We start from the raw sequence: 18,314 nt of genomic DNA, 5'->3' as shown, positions 1-18,314 counted from the left end.
CCACGTTAGCCTCAGAATAGCATCCATCTCTGCCTCTACCACACCCGCCCATCTTTTTTAGCTGGCTCAGGACACGTTATTGGCTGCCAGGAATAAGCTTCATTGGTGACACGTGATTGCGTAGACTATATAATCGTTAGGTTTTCTGAGGCTTTTTCTCCATAAAATTCCATGTGTTAGTTTGGTAACAAATTACAGTGACTAACTGTCACACGTACTTTTCCAGTATCCACAGAATTATATTTTGATTTTAAAACCCATAGGCTTTATTTTTCAGAAGATTGATTAGTCAGATGGAGAAAACTAAAAATAATCTGAACTCTTAAGAAGTGAGGTGCTGGACTGCCTAAATTATTTTTAAATTGTTTAGCAGGTGTCACCTGACAAATTGAGATGTCAGCTAAAGTTATACATCCAGCATGAATATAAGCTGTAAAGTTCTAAAACCTGATGTGTTTCTCTCCTGGACAAATTGATTTCCATTCCTTTTTCTTTTATTTTTAAGGAAATGATTTGTTGTTACTCTGAAATAATCTTAAAATTTATAATCCTTTTCAAATGATGGCAATAAGTAAGTGTGAGGGAGCGTATCCTGAGCTTATGAACTGAGCAGATATCTTGATATCCTAAATCCTTGTGGCTGTCCTGGGGAGGCCAGGAAGGATTTGCAATAGATATCATATAGAAAAATCTTCCACCCACACAGTTCAAATTTAATGTGAGGGAAGTTCTTGGGTATAAAGAGAATATTCAAGTACAGTGCCCTAGGAGATACCCAATTCTGCATAATCTGGGTCTATTTTATTATTAACCATGAAATTTTGGATATGATGTTCTCTATGTAATGATCTAAACTGCGTTTGTTCATAGCAGTGACTAACATAGCAGTTCACACCATTGACTAACTTCTGAAAATTTTCTCTTTTATACGTTTCTTAGAATAACAACTCAAATCAGTTCAATGATACCAGCGATGTAGTTAGTAATACTAACTTAGTCAAGGGCTTTCCTTGTAGCAGCCAATTAAATCTAAATTAATACTTTTTGTACAGATTCCAACAAATAACCCAAATAACAAGAATTTATATATTCTTTACTTTTTGAGCTAGGCAGATAACATGTAAATAAACTAGTATCAGGAATATGGTCCAAAAAGCAATTCTCGGATGAGCTTGAGCAGGGGGTAGACGATTTCTACCCAAGTTTCTCTATAGTAATATAGAATAAGAAAGTCAGAATTAGGTCCTAGATCCCCTGGGGAGGAGCATGCAGAAGCATTATGACTTTGTAGAAGTACACAAATCATTATTTTCAGAATTTGTTACTTTTCAAAATAAAAAAACATTTCTTTTGTAATCCCAGTTATTCTTCTGGTTCCACAAAGCTTCCCCAAGTCATTCAATTGCCTTATACCTTCTAATGTTAATTCATAGGAGCTCTTCACAATAATGTCCCTGAAGCACTACACAATAATAAAATGTCTCCCAAATAACAAATTGTCTGTTTGAATCCCCTAATATTTTGCTAATAAATTTCGCAGGTATGGTAACTCATTTAACAAAAATATCTCATTCTCCCTATTCTTGTTAAACAGCTTAACACATTGAAAAAATCTAATATAACATTAAAAACAAATTTATTAACTAAGAAAAATGTGATATGATGATTTATTTTTGTCATAATGTTTGATTTGTCTTAGATTGTCTGATTCGTGTACTTAAACAGATTTTTCATCTTGAAACAAAATGCATCACGCCTTTTCCTCTAATAATTATGTAACTCTGCCTTGCTCACTTCAGGAGGAGGAGGCAGATGTGGAGGGGATTCAGTATAGAACACTGAGAACGTTTCACCATGGACTCAGGGTTGACGCCATCGCATGGAGCCCAGAGACCAGGCTCGATGCTTTGCCTCCAATGATCAGGTAAAGTAAAATGAATTAGCTGTGAGAATTACTGATGTGCCATTTTGGGATGAGTGACCTCTAGGTCTTGGCATCAGAATCTCTGCTCTGTGACTTTGGATAAGTTGCTTACCCTGTTTGAGCTAAAGTGGGAATTACATGAGCACTGTCTGGGGAAAATGCTTTATCCAACTCCCAGTGTCCTCTAAATGGATGTCAGGAGTTACCAATGATACTGACTGACTGACACTTAACCCCATCCATCGGAACAGCACAGTGAAGAAATCAATGTCTTTGGGCCAGTTCAGCACCTTTCTAACAATGCTTAGCTTTAGTTTGTCCTCAGAAGTTCTCAAACCTCATCAGGTTCCATTCTCTGGTGAGCCTGTCAGAGGGGCCCCTGTTCATTACCACAGAGCATAGATTTAGAATGGGACGGGGATCTCAGAGGCCATGGAGGGCAGCGTCTTTGGCATGAGGACCTGGGGCCCAGAATGGATCACTCGTGAATCCGTTCTCCACTGCTGACTACTCTGCCTCTTTCTGATAACAGCTTCTTATTTGGCCACTGGTACATTTTTGTTTCAGCCACAACTTAACATTCCTTGAGCTATTCAGCCTAATTAAGAGAGAGCCTGAGTTTGCCTTTTTGCTCATGTTCTCTTCTTGGTTAGAGGGATAATGTCATTTGTATCTGATGGTTGGTTGGTTAATTGAGTTTCACAACAACTCTGTGAAGGACTTTGTTGCAAATGTTATTGTGCAGATTAGAAAAAAACTCAAAGAAGTTAAGAGTGTTCCACAGATGTAGTGAGTTGAGTCCTAGGATGCTAATACAGGTCTTTTGACTTTTAAGCGTAGACTTCAGGAAGGTTAAGGTTTCTATAATAATTTTTCTCTTCATTTTTGTTTTGTTTAAAAGAAAAAAAAACAAGCTACTCACCTTCTTCCTTTTGTTGTTTGCTGGCTTCAGTTGGAACTAGTTGAGATTCAGTTGAATCGCAATTTTAGGCATGCCACTTTTCAAAACAAAGTCCAGTGCAAGTCATGTCATCATTTCTCTGATGTCATGGTCTGCAAAAACGAAGGACAAACTACAAGCTTTTCATGCATTTATAAATTTTCTTCTCAGCTAAATTGTAATTCCTTTAAGGGGACAAATTATATCTCATATTTTTTATCCTTCACAGCCTTTAGCGCAGTACTTTGTAGTAAGGATTTATTGAATGGAAAATAAATGGTATGAAAATGTGTATTTATAATGTCTCCTGGTTTGTTGTGTTGTTTTTTTTGTTTTAATTTCTCTTCCAGTGACCAGATTTTTTTTTTTTCAGATTTTGTACTGCAGCTGCTGATAGGAAGCTGAGACTATTCACTTCAGATCTTCAGGATAAAAATGAATACAAGGTACACTGTAATAGTGTATTTGTAATAATAATAATAATATATGCATCTATAAGCCTTTACAAATTATTGGTCTGTATTTATTTGCTTTTAAAATGTAATTTTGCAGTTTATTGATTGGTAGAGTGCTTACTGTTGAAAACATTGTCCTTGTATTTTCTGCCTCACTAGGTCATTTGAGTAAAATGCTTTACCAACTGTAAAGTGTTTCCACCCTGAGCTGTTTTTAAAAATTGTTATTAGTGAGAAGCAGAAGCATCCAAAATAATTTCTTTAACCTTTGACCTGTGCTCTAAGTTCAGATCATTCTTTAGTAAAATGGCCATCTCTGGAATGCCCTGACTTGGGGGGTTTGGAGAAGCCCAACCTGCTCAGGCTAGTGCTCTTGTTCATCAGCTTCTCTCCATGTGTTCCCTTCCACGGCCCCCTGGAAATCAAGGATAGCCTCTTCACAGGGGCATGTTCAGTGCGGTGATTGGCCTTTGTGATGGGCTGGCATATGGCTCAGAGCCGTCAGACAGGCTTAGGACCAGCTGACAGGGCTCCTTCCTTCCAGGTCACTCCTGCGTCAGGCCTTGCATCATTGAGGATGTGGGTAAGGGAGCAGAACAGGAAACAGCCTTTGTGAGAGCCAGAATATCCCAAAACACATCTCTCTCAGAGCACGATTTTGTTACCCTCTACAAGACATAAAACAAAGGCAGCCAGAGAAGAATGGAGCATCTCCATTCTAACAAGTGCTACACATTGGAAAATCAAGATCCAGCTACTAGCAGTGTGGGATTGTCAGCATGTTTCCAGATAAACTCTGTGTGTGTGTGTGTGTGTGTGTGTGTGTGTGTGTGTGTGATACTTTTAAAATATCATATTGCTTAAGAAGTGTTTCTAGAAAACAGTCACACACAGTAGAAGTTTTTGAGGCAAGGAAATGAAAAGAGAAATGAAATTTTTTTCTCTCATGCTTCTGTTATTTTTTTCCCCATGATAGGTTTTAGCTGGTCATTCAGATTACATAAATGATTTGGTGTTTGCCCCCAAAGAAGGCCAAGAGATTGCAAGTGTGAGTGATGATCATACATGCAGGTAGGTCATATTTCTACAATGACAATGTATTTTGATAATCAAGAGACAGGGAGGCGTAATGGTTAGATGCCTGGTCTCGGAGTCAGGACGACTGATTGGAGGACCCTGGCAGGTTACGTAGCAGCTCAGGGCAGTAAATAAGGGGTGTTTCTTACTGAGGACTCCCTCTAGAAAGATCACTATTCCTGACCCCACCCCTGATAAATAAATAAGAATTACATGGAAAATCATGGGAAGCAAAAAATATACCCTATACAAAATAGAGAAAATTCAGTTTAAATCTTTTAGTGCCTAATATGTGCAAAGTATTCATAGGGAATCATTTCAATTGGCGTATGAATACATATTTCAGAGCCAGCAATAATGAGATCTATTCCTAATACATATTTCCTATTTGCTTCATGCAAGCCCCTTTCCCTGTATAGATCTTTCCTTGTATAATCTTGTTTGAGATTTTCCTATATATAAAAGTACTCAAAATCTCCACCTTTTTTGTAAGGTCAAAATGATAACAAAAAGCTATGTTAAGGTTCGTTAGGAACCACTCTTTTAAAAATGAAATTTGGATATGAAAATGAACTGTGACTTTTAGTTTTTTTAAAAAAGCCATAGATTCATTCATAATTAAATGGCAAAATTTACAGAAATTTTATATGTGAGGCTTTCTGTGTTCAAGTCGATATGGCTCACTTAAGGATCTTGTATTTTGTTCAGGATTGTGCACTGATGGAGTATAAAATGCTAATAATTCTAAAACCTGTGAATATCACAGATAAAAATGCTAAAAGAGGAAGAGTAGGAGGTGGAAGGAAGATGTATAGAGGGAAAGGATGAGGTAGGGAGAGAATTGAAATGAGAAGGACTGATTTCCCTAATGAAAAAGTAACTATGTAAAATTCATACTTTATACAATTTTACTGTAGGATAATATTTGGTAATAAGATATAGATTTATGGAGTACCCACATGCATTTAAAATGTGAAGTATCTATTCACATTAGCATTAAAGTTTCTTTTTTAGTTTAAAATTTTTTTCTACTTCAATTAATTTATCTGTTTTTCTATTACCATCAGTAACTTTTTTAACTTGCAAAAATAAGACTGTTACTCATTGTGTATTGCATTATATGTTGGCATTTTCATATTAGAGACCCAAAAGATTTAAATGTCATTAAAATTTCTTTCTGACCATGTACTTTTATCATTTTTGTCCTCATCACATGTTCATTGACTCTGACCCAAGGCCAAATGGGCCAAAACTTTACCAAGTCCTAAAAAGCAAGTTTGAAAACACTGGGCTATAAGGGAAGGAGGCTTGGGTTTGGGGTCCTGAAAGCTGGGTTCAGGTTAGACCTCTGCATTTATGAGCTGTGTGGCCTCAGGAAAGACATTTAATTTCTCTGACTGTGTTCTGATCTGTCAGGCAGGCATAATCAGATGCATATGGCCACCTCGAAGGGCTGCAGGGAACACATTTTGAAAGCCATGACCACTCTCAGTGCTGCATGTGTGGACATTAGACAGCCTTACTTAAGACAAATGCTTAGTTGTCCAGAGGTCAGGCTCTGCAAATTGAAGCCTCTAGACTAGCCCTGAAGCTGGCAGGCTCGAGGTAAACAAGCCCTCTTTCAGGAAAGAAACAGTCAGTGAGCAACAAAAGGAAAGGCTGGGATCCAGTGTGAGGAGATCACACCCAATGAGCTGTGCTGCTTTGATGTGCCAAAAAGGAGTAAGGGAGCATTCAGATGGGCCAAGCCTGTTAGAAGGAAAACCCAGCTCTGTTGGCAGAGCCACAGGGGACCAAGCTAGGGATGGGGGGAGAAAAGAGGGAAATAGACAGTGGACAGCACCCCCAACCAAGGAACAGAAGACAGAGTCATCCTGAGAGGAGGGGTGCGAGGGGCAGAGGGGGCAGCAACCATCTGAATTTAGCATGATAGGGCAGATGTGACTATGCCAGGGACACCAGCTGGGGGGTCTTTTCTGCTGTCCCAGACAACAGTGGCAGGGAGGGCTGTAGTCCATGAGTGAGCCTGTCCACAAATGCATCAGTCATGTACCTTTAGTTTAATAGTTGGAGAGAATATTAGAGAGGTGTTCTGCACTATAATTCAATAACAGGCAACGAGGTGGGTGCGGTGGGTAGAGCACCAGTCCTGGAAGCAGGAGGACGTGAGTTCAAATTTGGCCTCAGATCCATGACGCTAACCAGCTGTATGACCCTAGGCAAGTCAATTAACCCCAGTTGCTTCACAGAAAACAAAAAAAGTACAATTCACTAACAGGTAAACACAGAATACATTAGAGTATTTATTATAGAAGCTTATTTTGCATCATTGATGGTGACCTCAGACTCTGTAGTCCAAACTCCACCCAATCAGGGACGCAACCCACAACAGCCTGCATGACAGGCTGTCATCTAGCTGTGCTTGTGGTGGTGAGCTCAGTCCCCTCTATAATAGGGAGCCCTTCCTTTGCACATAATTCTCAATGGCTCTTCATAAGGAAAGACTTCCTTAAAAAACTGTATCCTGGAACTTCTTCGACACGTTTGTTCTGCTTTCTTTGGCCCCACAGGGCCATTCTGTTTGCCATTCTATAGGAACCCTTTAGGTACTTGAAAAGAGCTATCAAGTCATACCCTCCTCTTCCCCTCTCCAGATTTTTAGTTTCCCAGGTTCACATCCATAGGTCTCTAAAACAGTTCTTGGGTGACTGAGTTTCGATTCTCCTTGACATCTGGGGTGTTCGCCTTTCCCCATAATATCACTCAGCAGCAGCCCTTCCAAACTATGTTCTCAGAACTGGATAGAATAGTCTCTATTGATCTAACCAGAACAGAGTATTTCATTAGTCCCACCCTTCTCAGTTGTAGAAATCTACTTCTTTAATTTGGCCTGTAGTTGATCACAAGTTTTTCTGTCTAACACATCAAACTGTAACTCCTGATCTTGCAGTACCATAAAGATACTCTGCTTTTTCATATGAACAGTTTTCTGGCTGTACCCCAAGAATTCTGTCCTGCTGATTGTTTTTTTAACCCAACTGCAGGATTTTGCATTTGTGCCTATTAAATTTCATCTTGTTATCTTCAGTTCTGTAGTCTAGGCTATCAAGATCTTTTGAGACGCTGATTCTGTTATGTCAGCATATTAACAATAACTCTCAACTTTCTTGTCTGCAAAAACATTATCTCTGCCTGCATCCATGTCATTGATAGAAATGTTGGAACAGAAAGTCTTATGACAATCGGGGCCTCATACCAGGTTGTGCTACATCCTTTGACCAAAGGACAGTAGTCAACCAATTCCAAACCTACCCATTTAATAATTTCTCTTTCTTGTATTTTCTATGAATATTGAACAGCCTTTGTTAAATAATATCTGAATAGACTGTGTGCCCACCGTTCCCCTAAACTATGGTAGTTTAGTCATATGAGAAAATTAGTTTGTAGTATGATTTATTCTTTTAATGTAACATGATTAATGTTATTGTGACAGTTTTTGACATAACATAAATCATGTGTTTTCTTTTTTTAATATTTCTTTTCAATTAATGTTTATTCCCTTCTGTTCTCTACTTTAAAAAAAAAAAAGCGAAACAAAACCTTTGTAAACAATAGTTAAGTAAAACCAATTCTCACATTAACCACGTCCAAAAACTGTGACTTGTTAAGAGTCCATCAGCAGTTAGAAGTTGGAAAACATGTGTTATCATTGGTCCTCTGGAGTCACAGTTGCTCAATGTTGTTGAGTAATTTGGCTTATTCTCAGTGAACCCATGTTGGTTCACTGCGATTTTCCTCCTGTAGAGGTATTTAAACAAAAAGAAAAGCTCATTGTATTGTAGTTCTTTAAAGCTGATTATCAGATTCTCTTGAGTGAATAGGTTTAATGACCAGCATGCATTACAGATAATGGACATATAAATATTTAATTTAATGGAAAAGGGTAGGCCCGGTGTTCATTGAAAAGGTGTAAATAATTTATTATCAAAGATTATTTATAGAACCACATATATTTTCTTTGTGTGTGAGGAATAAGACATTATCAAATGCACATATGATGAGAAAATATTGCTAGTTCGATGGTAAGAATACTAGAGAACACTGGGAGTAGACGGGTGCCCTCAAGATACAGAAAAGTAAGAACAGGAGGAACGCTTCATCTTCCATGGAATAAACAAGGGAAGTTTTCACAGGATGAGAAAGCATGGGTGTTGTCTTTCATTTTCTAAGAGGACCAAAATGACCTCACTATCTTAGAGGCAAGTGATAGTGTGTCCAACTGGGGCTGATGAGACCACTATGAACTCAGAATGTTCTACCACAGGTTGGGCCCAGATAGCCCATGTGAACATTGGATTATTGACATTTGTGCATCTCGCATTTCTTTTGAGCTCCTTCACTTCCGCTTTGCTCATAGAGCACAGCACCTTCTCTGATGAGGAAGCGTGGAGTGTGGTTTTGATCTGTGATGTTGGTGTTTTCCACACTACTGAAATCACAAATTGCCCTAAGCATCAAAGTAAATGTATTTTCTGATGACCTACAATGTCTAGAAAAAAGCAACTAGCAATTCGTAAACCTGCAAAACAATATTGTGGATTTTTCAGAGATCTCCTTTCTAAATAATACTGATGAAATTGGAAGTATAATGTCATCAAGTTAATCTTGAAATCAGAAGGCCTAACTTAGAGGTTGGGATCAGATTACAAACTTAGACTTGTAAAGTCAGGATGTGAAGGATGATAATCAGTAAACATTTATCAAGTGCCTACTATGTGCCAAGCATTGTGCAAAGTGCTGGAGATACAAAAAGAACTAAAAGATAGCCCCTGCCTTCAAAGAATTTACAGTCTAATAGGGAAACAACACTTGAATAAATGTACACAAAGCAAACCGTACAATCCATCCTCTCCACCATCATTTTGTCCTCCAGTACCTGGATTTCCTTTTATAAGTATATGGTCTTGATATAAAGTGCTGTCCCAATGCCTCTTTTTTTCCTAGTCTGTGTCTTTTGAAACAGTTATGCCCTTTCCTGACAAATTATAATCAAGTCATATCCTAAACTGATGATAATTAATTTACCTCCTTGTGTTAAGATTAGTATTTCATTTTATCTTGCATAGTTGGTACATTTGTATATAAATGTTTGAGGCCATAAATTATATTATTGCCCTCTTTGTGGATATTTGTCTTCTAAGAATTATTCTCCTCCACCGATTTTCCAGTATCATGCCCATTAACCTCTGTAGTAACCAGCTTAATGGATAAATGAAGGCCATGTTCTTCTTCCTTTTCCATTTTCTGTTTAAAGACCTTTTAATCAGATTCATAAAATCTCCAGGTAAATGTATTAATTTTTATTCACTCTCATTTGATGTGCCCCATTCCTACTTCCTATATTAAAAATCTTTGTGTACACTCACATTTCATTCTTCAGCACTATCCAAGCTACCTCTTTTTTATGAAGCACCTCCTGGCTTTGGTTTACAGCAAGGGTGAAAACACCAGCTGAGCTGAGATTTTTAGTTTCTTTCCCAGGATATCCAAATACTTGGCACCATTTTCAGGGTTCATGCTGGCGTTGTCTCTCTTTCCCATGTGAATATTCCAAGTAAGTGGTGGTCTTCATATTGGACATGTAGAGGGAGGCTCTGGTTGAGTCTAGGTGCTTCCCCTAGGAAAGCAAGATTTCCCTCCCCTCTCCTGATAGTGCATTTTATATCATAGAACCTCTCCTGTGAAAGCCAGCATCATGCAGACACCCCCTCCCCCAGTCAGCAAGGACCATTGGCTCTCTGATCCCAGAGTACCTGGTTTTTCAGCTTTCTGATACACATGTGGCAAGGATGCAGCCCAAGTGCAGTTCAAACCAGATTAAAATCCAGTTAGGAAATATCTAACAAAATAAGGAAAAATATAATAAAACATAGATATTATTACATTGTAAAACTAGGTCCACATGTGGCACAGAGGGATCCTTACATGTGGGTTCGTGACTGCTCTCATTTGTGTAGATAATATTTATTGATTTGGGCTATCCAGGGGCTTGTTGTGTCCTGCCTTTAGGCTATTTGATGGCCTTAAAAGTCGGTAGTTTGCCTTATCTGCCCCGAGTGCCTTGGAGAGCATGCTGGCAAGGATTGAGAAGGAAAGGGGAGGCAACAGGCTGGGAGGAAGAAAACTATTGGATGTAGCAGTGAAGTAAGGCTTCTCCAAGGATGGGAGGAGACTTGGGCAGGTTTACATGGAGCAACGAAGGAGCCAGTGGAAAGGGCAAGAGTGCTGATTAGAGTGGGCATTATGGAGGGTAGGAGAGGTAATCTGGGTGCTGTCACAGACTGGACAGCACAGTTGTGACTTCCTCCAGAACAATAGAGCTGCTTGTGAATAGGAGGCAGTTATTGGGAGGAATCCAGGGTTAGGACTTGGCAAGTGATGAACAACAATAAGTCAGGTGAGCAAGAAGTATTAAAGAGCTATCTCACTGGTTACCTATAGGAGCAGTATTGGGAAAAGAGGAAAGTGGGCTCAGAGTAAAGTTTGGTGCTTGGGTTTTCATCACCAAAGGCATGGAGAGATTGGCAATCCATATAAGAACAAAGAAGTGGTTTAAGGAGAATGAAAATGGGGAGAGATGGACGGGAAATTCCATTGAAAGTTACTTTTCAGTTATTCTGCATCTATCTTGTAGGTACATAATCTCAGACATGTTCTCTGCCCATTAGAATGTGGCCACCTTAAAAGCAGGAACCATGTTGTTTCCTCTCCTAGTATCCTCAAAGCTTACCATAGTGTGTGGCTTGGTAAATGTTTATTGACAGATTGAAAGGAGGTTATGGTTGGAATTACATAAATTTTAATCATGTAAATAAAACAGTTATGGGTAATGGCAGGATCAAGGATGTGCTCATCTTTTTGTGGGCCTACAGTGCAATGAAAATAGAGGTCACTGGCGTTAAAGTAGCTAACTGACAAATTGAAATTTGTACCAAAAATGGCTCTTTTCTCATCTGTATACAGTCTTTACAAACTGGTCCATATGCATTTTGTAGTACCCTAATATGGCAATAGGAAAAGGTGATACGTAGGCTTTTGGAGATTATTTACAGTCAACCATGTCTGCACTATCATATAAGAGACAAATCATAAGGAATATCCAGCCTTGCTGTTTCTGTGCTTTCTAAGGTGGTTCTATGCATCACCATGGAACCTTAAAGGCTCTTTTCAAACAAGGAATTTCCTGTGCATGTTATAAACATACAAGAATCAGTAACCAATATGACCATGGATATTACTTGGTTCATTGATTAACTGAGTGCCAGCATAAAGCAAGACAAAACAGACACGTGCTTACTTGAGGTACTGGCCATGTCACAGAGAAAGAATCTGGTCAGAGCTCTCTGGGACCTTGGGCAAGGCATTTAAGTTCTTGGAGAGGGAGATGAGACTGAATTGCACTTGGGAAATTGTGCGGTGTTCACAGTAATACCACAATAATACAATTTGCTTGCTGCCACAAAAGCCCTCCTTCGGCACACCAGTATAATCATAGCCATGTCTTATGGTTATGGATTTACAGAAAATTTATATGAGAATTTAATATGATGAGAAGACATGAAAGAATTGCTGTATGAACCAGTACTAATAATAATCATAGTTGGCATTTATGTAGTGCTTACTGTGTGCCAGGTACTGTGCCAATCACTGCAAATGCTGTCTGATTTAATCTTCACCACAGCCGTGGGAGCAGGTAGCTACTATCATTTTCTCCATTTCACCATTGAGAACATTGAGGTAAACCAAGTTTCAGTGATTTGCATAAGGCTGGATTTGAAACTCGAGTGTTCCTCACTCCAGGCCCAGTGCTCTGGGGGCCATCTCCAGTCATCCTGATCTATATCTTGTCACTGGACCTAGATGATTCCAGAGGAGAAAGTGAGGCTGGGGTGACTTTGCACAACCCTCCCTCACTTAAATCCTTTTCACTTGCAAGTCATGGCCTCACCTCCCTGATGTCATGGACAAACAACCCCGTGCTCCATGTTCCACGTCACCTTGCTTGCCTAGGTAGTAGAGGGGATTATCAACATAGCTGAGGTCATGGATCCATCAGTAGCACATACTAAGTACTAGGGATACAGATAGCAGCAAGCGTGATAGCCCCCAGCATGAGGAATTTACATTCCGTTGGAGATGAGGAGGCAAGAGCTAGTGTTAGAAGGGCCAAGAGTGCAGCCATATGGTTTGGAGCTGGCCGAGAAAGAGGTCAGCTTCCCTGGTTCTGAGAAGGAAAAGCTGCAAGCCTGCGTCCAGGATCCCTGGAGTAGGGGGAGGCCAAGGTGGAGGCGGCCCAGAGTTTGGAGCTGTGGCATAGATGACTAGCCAAGTGGCGAAATGTTGATCTAGGGCAATGGCATGATTAGGTTAGGATTTGTATAAGATTTAAGCCCCCATATAAAAATGGTTCCTGAATCTCAATATATTGTTGCTTTGTAAAACTTCATCCACCCACAGTGTACTATGCAGGGGCAGCTTACTTAGCACTCTTTCTTTAGTCCTTCAATTACTATATTCTTAACTGAAATTTCAACTTCTGTGGATCTCATGTTTCATAGAAATGGGCTGCACTGAAGAGTCACTAAGCGTCATTCAGATGGGGATTTGGGTTTGCTTTAAGTCTCTCTGTTGGTGTGAATGGTAAAAGGTGTTTTCCTTTAAAGTTAGAACTAATATTCAGTAGAAAGTTAAATTTGAGGCTACAAATTGAACTCAGATTTTTTCTTGGAAATAAAGGAATACTAAGATTCCCTATGTGAAATTACTGGTAAGTTTATGTTAAAACTTATTATTTTGTAGAAAATTTCTCATATTTATTCTGCATTCCTTAAAAATGAAATCATCACATGTGATCTGCTGGAAAACTGACACGGCATTTCACTGGCAGTGAGAAGGCAGCAATTTTGAGGCTCCCCACTGCCCCTGCTGAACGTAACTACAGACACCATTCAGCAGATTTATCAGGCATCTAAGTGTCAGCATTGTAGAGGAGATACGGTTTAGAAAAGACAGGCGCCCTGCCCTCATGGGGTTTGGTTTTATCTCAGACAGACACAGAAAAGTAGAATACATGAGCCTGTTGGAGAGGTGACAAATTTTTCAGTATCCTCATCTTTCCAAAAATATATCTAATCTGGAAAGATGTAAGATTTGTCTATACAAATTACATCATGTTAATGATTCTTCTGTATGCTGGCCTCAAAGTAGCTTCTCACCTCTATAAAAATAAATGTTGTTTCACAACCTTGCTTTATATCTATTAGCTGTTTTCACAGAGCATTGATTAATCCTTTTCAAACAATCCCGGGAATCTAAATTTATAAAAAATATTAAGTGATTATTTTTCCCTTCAAATTTTCACAAACTTAACTCAGACGTATGAGTTTGGTACAAAAACAGCCTATGACCTTTTAAAGAAGATAGTCTTTGAAATGTTTATTTTAAAAATTAAGTGCCTAAAAATGCCTTCCACACTCAGAGAAAGAAATATGGAAGTCATTTGCAGAATGTAGCAGATCATGTCTGTGTGTGTGTTTGTGTATCATGTTTTGATTTGTTATATGATTTCTTCCATTTATTTTAGTTCGACTACATAGCATGACTATAGTGAAAACGTACTCAGTAGGAAAGTATATGTAGAACCTATACAGAATTGTATGCTATCGTGGGGAGGGAGGGGGGTAGTAGGGGGTAGGTGTGAGGGGGATAAAATCTTAATTTTATGGCAGTGATTGTAAAACATTAAAAATAATAATAATAAAAATTAAATAAAAATAAATAAGTAAATAAAATTAAGTGCCTAAATGAAATTCAGAGGTATTTTTCTCTGAAATCCTACATAGTTTATTTTTTGAATCATATAGTGGTAATGTTGTTTTTACCGTTTAAGAATAAAAAAAGATACACTGATGCAGTAATCTCTTATTTTGGGCCCTTATTTTTATCTTAAAGTAAAAGTGCTAATATTCTCAGACTGTTCTATTATAAATGATGATTGCATAGCCAGATACATATGTCACTTTTTAGGTAGTCATCAGACAGCTTTTTAAGTGTAATCTTTGTCCTTCAGGAGTCTGTTTTTAAAAGTTTGTAGATATCCGTTAAGGAACTCTTCAAAGCACATAATGTAACCAGCCTATGCTCTTTTTGTCTTTGTGGCTTTTTGCCTCATCAAGTTTCAAAGCCTTTTACAGACATCCTGGAAGGCTAATTAATCTAGCTCTGCCCTGCCTAGTCTCCCTACTGCACTCCACTAAAGGGGTCAGCACATCTCTTCTTCCCAACTGGAATTCCTACTTACTCCCAGCCTGTTCAGATTTTCCCATTCATCAATGTCCTGTTTAAATTGTGCCTCTGTGGCAAAGCCTTCCCCATCTACTCTAATGAATGCCTTCTGATCCCTTTTCTGAATACTTTTTGTAGTAATTTCTTCTCTGGTTGCTTCAAGTGTGTTGTGGATCCTGAGTCATATTTTTACAGGAAAAGTCATGTGAAGAGGAGTCCAGAGACTTCCTCAAGCTATTGAAGCCTTCTTTCTCTCTGCCTGGTCTGTTAGGAGAACGGCCTCATTTGGTCCTGTTTCCACATGTGAGGAAATCCGCCCCACACAGAGTAGACACATTGATATTGCTAAAGCCCAACCCTTGCTTAAAGACCCTCTGTGACTTCTTTTTGCCTTCAGGATAGAATGTAAGCTTATCAGCCATTTAAAGGTCTCCAGTCTGCCACTACCTTTCCTGACATTTCACATTAACCCTTCCCTCATACATACTCTTTTCCAGCCAGTCTGGCCTGTTTGCTGTTCTCTGTGCATGGTGGTCAGTTTCTGACCCCAACCCAATTCCAGGGATGTTCTGCCTTCCTCCTTCTTTTGCACTCTGACTCTGTCAGAGCTCAGGAATCACTTCCCACACACACTGATTTTCCTAATTCCCTTCCTAATTCCTGCATCACTCTAATATTTCTGCACATTGATTTTGTATTTACTTGTTTATCCATGTGGTTTCCTCCAATAAAAGGGAAGCTCCCTGTGGACAGACAGACATTAAAATGCTCATTGAAAAGTACTCTAGGATTTTTATAATCCAGGGGAGAATGTCAAAGCTCAGTGATTATATTCTTATTTAGCAAATATACTGGCTCTTGGCACATAATAGGTATTTATGAATCTTCCTTGATTGATTCATCTGAGTAAAGAAGGAAGCAGATTCGCTTTTACAGTCAAAGATGTAAACAAAATTAGGATCATATGGGCTGACCAGATGTTGGGAAACACTGGAAGAAGGGTATAGGCAGTATGAGGCTGTATTATGGGCAGACGGTATCTGCCAAAAGACATGTAGATGTGCAGGGAAATCTCTTTCCCTGACTTCCTCCTTGTTATATTTATTGCCTTAGTTATTAGAGAAGGTGCCAGTTTATCGTCCCATGCAACTCTCCAGTGTGGCCTTTAGCCACTTGGATTATATATCTCCAAGCTATTACTTACCAAATTTTATTGTACATTATAGTTCATCAAACAATTCTTTCACAAGGGTCATGCCAAGTGGACACAGATGTGTCAGTTAATACCATCCATTTTCCTTTTGTCCATATTGATGAAAACATTTGGTAGCAGGAATTTCCTTCTGCAGTGAACTCCCGCCAGAAATCAAGAGCAATAGAAGAGAAAGAACAAGTTATTACCCAAAAAGCTCCTTCTTTGGAATCTACAAAAAGGACTTTGCCCTCTCCTGATTATCATTTTTAAAAGATTTGTGAATATCTAGGATTTGGTCAATATTCCAGTGCTGAATTTGCATAAATCCTTTCATCTCTTGATTATATTCAGAGAAGAAGGCAGGGAAAGCGTGAGAAAGAGCACAAAGACCATTTCATGCACCACAAAAATCCTGTTTGCTCCTAAGTGATATTAAGCAATGATTTTTACAGAGCACTCTACCCAACTAGAAGCAAAGTAGACATCCGATCTCTCCAGAAGTGACCTTGGAACTCACCTAGTCTCACTCTTATTTCAGCCCTCACATCCTATGAGCCACACCTCGTAGGCTCCAAAGGGACATCAGATGTTTTCAATGGAAACATTCCAATCAACAGCATTCCTTGTTTCACATAGATCTTTGGTCATTATTGTTGAACAGACTGGTTTCTGACAGCACAGAGGTGGTGCTCTGTCCAGCAGCATAGCCTTTGCTCTGAGTGTGCCGTTTCTGAACCCGACCTATCATTAAATGTTGGTTCAAGCAACAACACAGAATCAAGGCTTTTTCAGACCTATCCTGCCTAATCACATACCTATAATCTCTTTCACAAAGGACGTAGAGCTCACTTTCCACTTCTGATTTTGCCCACCGTTGAAGCTGTGTAAAGCCCAAAGAGTTAACTACTTCCCTTAGCCAAGAAAGGTTTTAGAAAGGGCATTCTTGCATTGGTGACCCATTCTCAGCGTAGAGTAGCTTGCAGGGGAAAAATTTAGCAGGGGGCAAGATGAAGAAATTGAACTACTTCCCAACTCTTAAGTTAGATCTTCAAAATGTGGTTTCATTTTTTTTTTTTTTGGTTTGAAATGAATCCCAGAATATCAGACACACCCATAGTCAAATGTAAGTACAAAAACACCATCTAAAGCCAAGTATAAATGATTTTTGGATTATCTGCCGTTCTGTATTATCCTTACCTCTATTTGTAAGAATATTCAAGAGTCAATTGAATTTAGTTAACAGCAGGCAAGCCAATATTCCAGGGAATCTTTTCAAATGACTATATGTTATTTGGCAATGTTATCAAACAACAGTCTGATGAAGAGTTAAAAACAAAACTCATTGTTTTTCCTCTAAACATACCCATTTCTCTCTAGATTACCCCCATTCCCTTCAGGTCCCAGGGTTTACAACCTTCAAGTGCCTTGACTTTTAACTCTCCCTACTCCCCCTGTCCCCATCTAGCCCATTGCTAAGTCTTGTCACTTAAACCTCCACCACATATTTATTCTCATTTCTCTCTTTCTGCTCCTACATTATCTGTCCTACTTCAGGCCTTGCCCCTTCTCCCCCAGCCATCATTTGCTAATAATTAGACTCCCTGAATCCAGAATCTCCCTCCTGCACTTGTCCTCCAGGCAGCTGCCAAATGGATATTACAGCACGCAAGTCCAACCATGTCTCTCCCCTTCTTAAGAAGTTTCAATAGCTCCCTATTGGGTCTAGGATGAAATACAAACTACCCGGTTGGGCATTTAAAACTTTGCAAAACCTGGCTCCAGCCTGTCTCTCCAGACTTATTTCCCCTTAGTCATGCACTCTATACTCTGGCCAGACTAGCCTACTTGCAGTACTCTGTACATGACATTCTGTCTCTTGCTGTTCCCCTCTTCTGCCTTTTAAAATCTCTATTCCATTCATGGCTCAGCTCAAATATCACCTCCTACAAGAAGCCTTTCAGGATTCACCCAGGTTTTAGTGCTTTTTAGCTCCTTTCCAAAACTCAAAGGCAGCCAGGTGGCCCCATAGTATCTAGAGGGCTGGGCCTGGAGTCAGGAAGACTCATCTAAATGAGTTCAAATCCAGCCTTAGACACTTACTAGCTGTGTGACTCTGGGCAAGTCACTTTACTCCGTTTGCCTCTGTTTCCTCATCTGTAAAATGATCTGGAGAAGGAAATGGTAAATTATTCCAGTGTCTTTGCCAAGAAAATCCCACAAGGGGTCACGAGTCAGACATGACTGAAACGACTCAGCAACAGATTTGTGTGATGCTATGTTCTCCTGTCATGGAACCTAAGTTCCATGGTCTGAGACCTTTTTGTTGCTGCATTCCCAGCATCTAGTACAGAGTCTGGCACTTAGGAAGCACTTAATAAA

The 18,314-nt window shown here is 39.3% G+C and overlaps 1 protein-coding gene across 2 annotated transcripts in view; it reads left to right on the top strand.

Moving 5' to 3' along the window:
* NUP37 (nucleoporin 37) overlaps positions 1-18,314 on the top strand; it is a 44,713-nt gene that overhangs the window by 6,824 nt on the left and 19,575 nt on the right. For both annotated transcript variants that reach the window (XM_072655743.1, XM_072655742.1), the window contains exons 3-5: positions 1,800-1,924; positions 3,238-3,310; positions 4,296-4,390. In XM_072655743.1, the coding sequence (XP_072511844.1) occupies positions 1,800-1,924; positions 3,238-3,310; positions 4,296-4,390 (293 nt within the window). The remainder of the gene's footprint in view (positions 1-1,799; positions 1,925-3,237; positions 3,311-4,295; positions 4,391-18,314) is intronic.

This window comes from Notamacropus eugenii, chromosome 3 (assembly GCF_028372415.1).
Source record: "Notamacropus eugenii isolate mMacEug1 chromosome 3, mMacEug1.pri_v2, whole genome shotgun sequence".
NCBI lineage: Eukaryota > Metazoa > Chordata > Mammalia > Diprotodontia > Macropodidae > Notamacropus > Notamacropus eugenii.
This window is presented reverse-complemented; position numbering and strand designations above follow the sequence as displayed.